The sequence below is a fragment of the Lotus japonicus genome, chromosome 2, assembly GCF_012489685.1.
Source record: "Lotus japonicus ecotype B-129 chromosome 2, LjGifu_v1.2".
Taxonomy (NCBI): Eukaryota; Viridiplantae; Streptophyta; class Magnoliopsida; order Fabales; family Fabaceae; genus Lotus; species Lotus japonicus.
This window is the reverse complement of record NC_080042.1, coordinates 12462373-12471770: the sequence shown is the minus strand read 5'-3', so window position 1 is coordinate 12471770 and position 9398 is coordinate 12462373. Positions and strand designations below refer to the sequence as shown.

General features: G+C 43.0%; 1 protein-coding gene across 1 annotated transcript; it reads left to right on the top strand.

Annotated features, from left to right (window-relative positions):
* The first annotated feature begins 3731 nt into the window (after positions 1–3731).
* On the top strand, positions 3732–7844 carry LOC130736069 (uncharacterized). Its single transcript, XM_057587922.1, has one exon. It carries the CDS (start codon positions 3732–3734, stop codon positions 7842–7844), a length of 4113 nt encoding a protein of 1370 aa, XP_057443905.1.
* Positions 7845–9398: the final 1554 nt, after the last annotated feature.

Genomic DNA, 9398 nt, shown 5'->3' with positions numbered 1-9398 from the left:
CAAGAGACGAGTTTGGTGTCTCTGATTTAGCCAACATCTATTGATGAAGCTCTTGAGGACAATGATTAGATTCTGGCTATGGAGGAAGAACTAAATCAATTCACCAAGAATGACGTATGGAATCTAGTTCAAAAACCCAAAGGTTGTAAGATCAAGTTTTGATCTAGTAGTACAACTCTATGTTTTGATGATTACAAGTTAACTATTAAGTATGAACAATTATGGTACTCTAACGTTGTTTTCTGAGTGTTCAAATGACAGGCCAAGACCCTGGACCTATCTAACAAATATCAGAAGCACAATGCTCAAAGAGTAACCTCTGCAACACTTTCGCATGTACTATGTTCAATCTGAACAGTAGTTCAAGCTTCAGAAGATCTGAAGATTACAAAGCTCTGATATGGATTCAGCTCACTGTGAGACCCAAGTTTTTAAGCTTAGAATAAACCGAATAAAATTCCTATTCACGCTTAGATTCGATGTAACGTGAAGGAAAATATGAACAAGTTTATTGAATGGAATAAATTTATGAAGGAGAAAGTTCAGGAAAAGACTAAGGATTGTATCAAAGTCGATAAAAGTTATAGCACGATTAGTATTCGCTTAAACCTAGGGCAAGAGTGCTAATAAATAGCTAATTTGCACTTAAAGACACGATGGAAACTAATTCCAAAAATCTTCAGAGAAATGTTAGAACTTCTCTTCACAGCCTCCTCCCCCCGGATTTCTTCATCTTGCTGCTCAAACCGGCTGGCAACAGCTCGGATTAAGCGTCTCCAATCCCTATGAGCTACCGGCGCCCGAGGTGTTGGCAATCCACCTTCCAAGACCTCCAGTGAGAGCGCTGGAGGCTCCTGCTCCTCACTGTGCGGTCTTTCCATTGCACGACGTAGCGGGGAGCTGCGACTCCGCGTCAGGTCTGCGTCACGTCGTCGACAACGTGTCTCCATCAAATTCCCACCACAAACCAGGAATTCAGTTTAGAATACAAAAAACGAAGGAAATTTTTCCGCCAATCGAACCTCTTTCAATCGAAATCACAATCCACGTAGTTCAGGAATCGAAATCTACCGATCCCCACAGACGGCGTCAAATGTTATATCCTAAGAACATAGAGATAGGGTATAGTACCTAATGTGAGAGGATTGCGATGTGAGAATATTTAGAGAGAAAAAGTGTAACCGCTTAGAGAGAGAATATAACTGAATTTCAAGCTTGTTATTTCTTTAATGAACTAAGAGTCCCCTACAATGGGTAACCGCCCCCTATTTATAGGCTTGGGGTTGGGCTTAACGCCCATAAACGCTCTTAGTGGGCCGGTTGGGCCTCTTAGGGGAGGCCCAAACTTCCTGATCCAACCACTGTCCTGGGACAAGTGCCCCTGGGCGAGGGCCCCTTGGTCTCGCCCAGTCCAGTTCTGACCGTGTTATGTTCTTCTGTTGGCAGACTGCTTTATTTCTTTTGCTCTTTGAATTTTTGTTTTTGTTTTTCCTGGCAGTGTGGGCCACTTTTGTTTTGCTTTGTCTGTATTACCTTTTGTATTTGACATTATCTCTTGCTTAATATATGTTATTCTATTGTTTTGAAAAAATATATTTTATATGATATAAATATACCAAACACTATTTTGTGTTTGATTTTGTGATATGAAAATAAAATAAAAACTTCTTTTACCACTTTGACGCTTGAACAACGTGATGTTTGCTGCTACTCATGTACTCTTGTTTGCTATGAGTACTAGTAGTGAAAATATAATTTCTCTTGTTTTGATCAATTGTAACCATTTATTATTAAATGTTTTCAATTTATTGCTTTAATTGACACATAAAGTTTTTTTATAACTTGCACATTTGAATTGTTGAAACTCTTTTTATTTCTACCGTTTCTATTAATTACAAAAAAAATCAATTCTTCAGGATCAATTGCAATTTAGTATGATTCATGTTCTAAAGTGTCAATTGTAATTTAAAGAAGTTATTTTTCTTAACCCAATTGGAAAACAGATTTGACAAAAAAAAAATTAATGGAGTTCCTTCAGTTTCTATTCCCTTAACCGTTTGAATTTTTTGAAATCAGCTGTTGAAAGACTCATTTATTTGGTCTTGTTACTTATTTGACTTTAATGCTTTTAAAAAACCTCTTTAGAGCTCTTGCTTTTTTAGCGTAACTGATGGAATAGGTTTAGAAGACCATGTCTTTTTCACTAGGTGGATCTTTTGTTTTTGAATTTGGATCCTCTCCAACTGCTGGATGGTGCAGCAAGCATAAATGTTAGAGGAACTAAATGTGATTTAACACTTACTTTCTATCAATGGCTCTCCTAGGGTTTGACACGTTCTGGTCAACTGCTAGGGTTTTGAGCGCCGACTCTGCTTCGTGCTAGTCAACGACCGCCGCCGTCGTAGGTGGTACCGGGCCTGAGGGCCGCTGTCTGTTATCGGTGAGTTTCCTTCTTCAGCGTGCACGTCTTCTCCCTGTGGTGGAGGGTCGGGGTTTTCACCTTCTGACCACGTAAACAACACTACTTGCTTTTTCTGGTTTTGTGCGCTCTCGTCCTCTCTTGCTGCCATGGCTGACGACTTCGACGTGGTCCTAGATGGTGATGAGGCGAACATTCTGGTGGTGGAGGCACCTGAGATTGACCCGGTCCTGGTTGAGGACGTGTGGCTCGTGGGAAAAATCCTTACCAAAACAAAGGTTTCGGCTGGGGCATTCAAAACAGTGATGCAGGGCCTTTGGGAGTCCCGTAACTGCATAGAGGTTAGACATGTTGGTCCTAATCTCTTCTCATTCAGATTCGCCAAGACAAAGGATAGGGACCTGGTTCTCAAAACAGGGCCTTGGTTTTTTGAACGCCACATGATGGCGCTGAATGTATTCGACGTTAACATCAACCCTGCAGCCATCCCCATGAGAAGGGTCCCCTTCTGGGTCCAGGTGCATGGCTTGCCGATCACGTTTCGCACTGAGAAAGTTGCAAAATCTCTCGCCGGTGACTTTGACGGTTTCCTCGATTGGGATCGCCGGCGTGACGGAGAGTGTCTGAGAATCAGAGTGTGGGTCAGGATCGACCAACCCATCCGTAAGGGGAAGCTAGTGGCCGTGCCGGGTGGCAAACCATGCAAGGCGCTCTACAAATATGAGAAGCTGCGGAACTTCTGTTTCAGTTGTGGACACCTCGATCACATTGAGAAGGAGTGTGGGGTGATCGGTGATAATCTCGAGGTCCAGCCACAGAGGTTTGGTCCATGGTTGAGGGCGGAGAAGGAAAAAGGTGGTGGCGGTAATGGCCAGAATGGTGGCAACCGTAGGGAACAAGAATACCATGATGTTGAGGATGTGCAACATGACAAGGTACTGGGGGAAGAGGTTAATGGAGGAAAAGGAAAAGTTGATCCTTTGGCCAATGCGAAGTCACAGGAGAGCCAAGACAAGGGAAAGAAGGAAGCTTTTCTTTTCTCAGCTAGAAAGGACAAGGGGTCTGCCAGCACAGAACCTTATTTCCCTTCATATAGGGGCTCTCACAAGTTCAAGCCTCGGGGAGGTATTGTCATCAAGGAACCATCAGTGGAGGATAATGATCAACAGAAGCATAAGAAAAGAGCTAGTGGGTATGGGTCAACCCCGCTTTTTGATGCAAGCAAGACTTTTGACTCACCACCTTTGAAAAAACTGAATTCTTATAGTGGATTGGGCTCGGCGGCGGCAGCGGAGCAGCCCCGCCCACCTCAATGAGGATCTTAGCATGGAACTGCCGCGGGCTTGGGAACCCGGAGGCAGTGGGGGCTTTGCGCAAGCTCATCCATTCTGAAGTTCCTGATGTGGTTTTTCTTTCAGAGACTAGACGGTATACTACTGAAATGCTTCGTCACCGCGGTATGGGTGGCTTACAAAATATTTTTCCTGTCCAGTGTGAGGGTCATGGAAAGACGAGAGCGGGTGGTCCTTGCCTAATGTGGGGCTCAGAGGTTGAGGTAATTATTGTTAATGCTTCTTTAAATCATATTCCTTTTATGCTAACACACCAGGACAACCCGGGTGTTTCTATGCAGGTCCTTGCCATTTATGGCTTTCCTGATTTGCAGAATAAATTTCGCACGTGGGAATTGGTTCGACGGTTCAAGCCTACAGGCTCAGTGCCTTGGCTTTGCATTGGTGATTTTAATGATATTATTTCCCCGTCTGATAAGCTTGGGGGTGATCCGCCTGACTTAGGTCAGTTGCAAGTGGCAACCCAAGCTTGTGCAGATTGTGGGATCCACTTGGTGGAATCTTCCGGTTACTCTTTCACTTGGTCTAATAAGAGGGCCCACCCGGCGACGGTGGAAGAACGGTTAGACTATGCTCTGATCAATCAAACGTGGGAAGATATGTGGCCGGTCTCAAAGGTATCACACTTAGTGAGGTACCAATCTGATCACAACCCCATTGTTTTCCATTGTGGTTATCGCAGGTCTGAGTTTACCAGGAATCGTGTTAAAATGTTTCGTTTTGAGGAAATTTGGTTAGAAAGTGGAGAGGAGTGCACTGAAATTGTAACAGAATGCTGGAATGATCAAGATGTTCCTTTCCTAGAGAAGGTGGGAAAGTTGGGCCAGAATTTGGAGGCATGGGGTAAAGCCAAGTATGGTGATATTCCGAAAAGAATTGCTGAAACAAAAAAGCAACTTCAGAGGCTTCAGAGAGAGGTGCAAACAATACAGGTGGTCTCAGCGTCCAAAGAGTCCGAAAAAGAATTAGAGGAGCTTCTGAAAATTGAGGAGATAGTCTGGGCACAACGTTCTAGAGCTACTTGGCTGAAGAGTGGTGATAAAAATACGAGGTTCTTCCACACAAAGGCAACCCAGAGGCGGAAGAGAAACTTGATTGAGGACATTGAGGATGCTAATGGAGTTAAATTCCAGCGAGATGTGGACATAGCAAGAGTTCTGAAAAACTATTTTGAGGATATTTTTAGCTCTTCTAACCCTTCAGGGGAGGAAGAGCTGGCATCCCTGGTGGCTGACCGTGTTACCGAGGCTCATAGATCTATCTTGTCGGTCCCCTTTACCAGAGACGAGGTGGAAGAGGCACTCTTTCAAATGCACCCTACCAAAGCTCCGGGTGTGGATGGCTTTCCAGCGCTTTTCTACCAAAAATTCTGGCCTATTGTGGGTGATGATGTCTCAACCTTTTGCTTGCAAGTGCTGAATGGTGACTCATTGCCAGGTATGGTCAACCAAACTTTGCTTGTTCTTATCCCTAAGGTTAAGAAAGCTGTGTTAGCAAATCAATTTAGACCTATTAGCTTATGCAATGTGGTGTTTAAAATTATAACTAAAACAATTGCTAATAGGATGAAACTGTTTCTGTCTGATTTAATTAGTGAGGCCCAAAGTGCTTTCGTACCGGGTCGCCTGATAACAGATAACGCCTTAATTGCATATGAGTGCTTTCACTATATGAAAAAAAAGATTTCGGGTAAAAATGGTATGATGGCACTTAAACTTGACATGTCAAAGGCTTATGATAGAGTCGAATGGTCTTTTTTGAAACAGGTTCTCTTGAAAATGGGCTTCCCAATTAATTGGGTAAATTTAATTATGAGCTGTGTTAATTCTGTTACTTTTTCTATTATGGTGAATGGAAATCCTCAACCGACTTTCGCACCCCATCGGGGTTTGCGACAAGGAGACCCTCTGTCTCCTTACTTGTTCATCCTTTGTGGTGAAGTTTTCTCAGCTTTGATTCAGAAATCAATCCTTACTTCTTCCTTACATGGAATTAAAATTAGTCGTTCTGCACCAGTGATCTCACATCTTTTATTTGCAGATGACAGTATTCTATTTGCCAAAGCCTCGGTCCAGGAAGCAGAATGTGTCTTGAACATTCTGGCGACCTATGAACGGGCTTCTGGACAGAAAATCAACTTAGACAAGTCAATGCTCTCAGTTAGCCGCAATGTGCCAGAGAATAGTTTTCATGAGCTGAAACAGCTTTTGGGTGTAAAGGCAGTGGAGAGCTATGACAAGTACTTAGGTCTTCCAACTATTATTGGAAAATCTAAGTCGCAGATTTTCAGGTTTGTGAAGGAAAGAGTTTGGAAAAAATTAAAAGGCTGGAAAGAGGGTACTTTATCTCGTGCTGGGAGAGAAGTATTGATTAAGGCGGTGGCTCAAGCAATCCCCTCTTATGTAATGTCATGTTTTATTTTACCAGACGGCCTTTGTAAGGAGATTGAGGGGATGATTTCCAGGTTCTATTGGGGTGGTGATGCCTCCAAGCGGAGTCTTCATTGGCTAAGGTGGGATAAACTTTGTCAGCCCAAATTTGATGGGGGTCTTGGTTTTCGTGATTTTAAGTCCTTCAACTTGGCCCTAGTAGCTAAGAACTGGTGGCGAATCCAAAGTAACCCAAATTCTCTCATGGGAAGGGTTTTCAAAAGCGTCTATTTCCCAAGTGGAACCTTGTCTGGTGCTAGGAAAGGTTACCGTCCAAGCTACGCTTGGTCTAGTATTCTTAAGACAAGTGATTTTATTTCCAAGGGTAGCGCATGGCGTATTGGCAATGGCACCACGGTTCGAATTTGGCATGATAATTGGTTACCAAATGGTTCCCCTATTAACTACCGGGAAGATGTGGTTCAAGAGCTTGGCCTTGAGAGGGTTGTGGACCTTCTCTTGCCGGATGGACGAGGTTGGAACAAAGAGCTTATTGAATGGACATTTTGTCCAGCTACAGCACTGCGTATTTTAGCTGTACCTTTACCTTTCCAACCTCAGGACGATCATATGTATTGGGCTGGTTCGGGAGATGGGAAATATTGTGTGAAATCTGGTTATGAGTTCCTGCGAGGCAAGGTATCTCAACAGCTCTCCGAGGCATCCTCCACTATTCGGTTTAGCGCTGAGTTTAGGAAGGAGCTTTGGAAGAGTTCGTGCTTGCCAAGGTGCAAGGAGCTGGTTTGGAGGGCCTGCAATGGGGCTTTGCCGGTCCGTGGCGCGCTGCGGAAGCGGGGTTTAGATGTTGATCCATCGTGTATGCGGTGTGGGGAAGAGGATGAATCTATTGAGCATGTTTTCCTTCGTTGCCCAGTGGCCAGAGCTTGCTGGTTTGCATCTGATTTGGGACTGAGAATTAATGGTGCTCTTCCCTTCCATGAATTCATAGCTGAGGTGCTTCTGTTACATGATGATCATGTCACTTCTTTCTCACAAGAACTGATTTATTCCCTGTGGAAATCAAGGAACAAGCTGCTATTCGAGGGCACGACGGACGCTTGGGACTCAATCTTGGATCGTGCTCGTGCTCTTCGTGCGCCTCCAGCCACGGGAACAGCTCCAGCAGCCATGCGTTCTCGCCGGACAGCTTCATGGGTACGACCTGCACCTGGGCTCATCAAGGTGAACACAGATGCAGCGCTTGGAAGGGACAAACTTGCAAGTTTTGGTATGGTCGCGAGGAACAAAGATGGCCTCATCATGGCCGCAGCTTCTTTTTATCCAGTCGTGGCACTGTCAGCTACAATTGCAGAGGCTTTGTCATTGAGATGGGCGATGACTTTGGCAACACGACTTGGCTTTAGGCGCGTCCAGTTCGAGGTGGATTCCTTGCAACTTCACCAAGCATGGCGACGACGTGAGGGTGATTCTTATTTGGCTATGATTATTCAGGATTGTTTTAAACTGTGTGGTTTCTTTGATCATGTTGATCTTTCTTTTACTCGTAGGGAGGGTAATGTTTGTGCCCATTTCATGGCCAAGCATGCATATTCTCTTGATGATGTTGTTTGGGTAGAAGAGGGGCCTCCGGGTCTTCTTCCTCTACTTCACGATGACTTATTGGCTTCTATGCCCACTTTTTAATATCATTCCAATTCATGTTCAAAAAAAAAAAAATCAACCATTAGATGATTGAATCAATGGATGAAAATCTGCTGGAGGGGCTGGAGAAAGTATGGTGCAGGAGAGGATCCATATTCTTTGTTTTTAGTGTTTTGTCATATCAGAAAGGACGAGTTATGTTTTTACAAGAGTCTATATATATATATATATATATATATATATATACCAAGAGGGGGTCGGAAGCAGAAGGAGGGGATGAGAAGAGGATTAAGAGAAGTAGGACGCCACCACGGAGGGGCTTCTTGCAGAAAAATAGATTGCAGAAATTAAAAACAGGAATTAAAACAGGAGGCTCAGCCTTCCATAAACAGAAAAATAAAACTTGAACAATTAAAACAGGTGGCTCAGCCTTCCATAAACAGAAATATAAAACTTGAACAAGATATATATTACATAAACATAGATTAAAAAACTGAAACTTAAAAACTGAAAAACTGAAACTTAAAAACAGAAAAGATTGAAAGAAAGGAAAACTGAAGGAGAACTTACAGAAGGAATTCTCTCAGTGTTTCTCTCTCTAAACTCTCTATCTAAGCTCTACCAAACTCTGATTAACAAGGTTCAGAATGAGCCTATTTAAAGAAAAGATTGGACACTGTTTGAATAGTTCCGGTTGAATAGTTCCGGTAGACGGTACTATTTGACTGGCACTATTTGCTACAGTAAAAAGTCAATTTTACTGTTGCTACAGTACAAAAATTGAATTATTACAGAACAAAATGATTACAAGACGACAAACTTAGCAGAAGTCATCATCATCTGATTCTGTGGTTTGGACAAAATCTGACGACCCAAGAGAGGATGGCTCGGAGACTTTGTGTTGAGGGGCCTTTGAAGATGAGGCCTGCTCAATTGGCTCCTTCAATAATTGAAGAGCAGATTGAAGATTTCTTAGCAAGTCTTCTTCTGTTGAAGCTCCTGCAAGGGCCGCTGTGATGTGGGCCTTTTGATTTAGCAAGAGGCTAGTTTGCGGACTTGCATGCTTGAGATATTTCTGATTGGTTTTGAACCATTGGCTCACATTTTCTTTGTGGGCTTTTGTCGCATCAAAGATTTTCCACCATTTGATGAGAGCCTGTTTGTAAAGGATTGGTTGGGTTTTGGTCTTAAGACCATAACGCCAAGAGAACACCCAAGAGAGGGAAAAGATTGTAAAAAAGTTTAAACAATCTGGATAATTGTTCAACTCTTTGTTCCAGTGTTTAATGAAGTGATTGTATCCCTCAAGAACATCAGAGGGGAAAATTTCAGCTGTAGGTCCAAAGAAGCTCCACCATGAATGAAACCAATTTGGAAAAGAATATTTGTTGGTCCATTTAAAATAAATGAGCCAAGAATGTTTGAAACTTTTGTTTTGCAGACCAAGGATTATATTATCCCAAGCCCTGATATAGTCCCAATAATTAAAACCAACTGGGTCGAAATTCTGGGAGAACTTTTTGTAACTGTGTGGATTTGGTCCAAAGTCCTTGGGACGAAGGACACGGAGGATTTGTAGTGTAGAATGGGTAATTA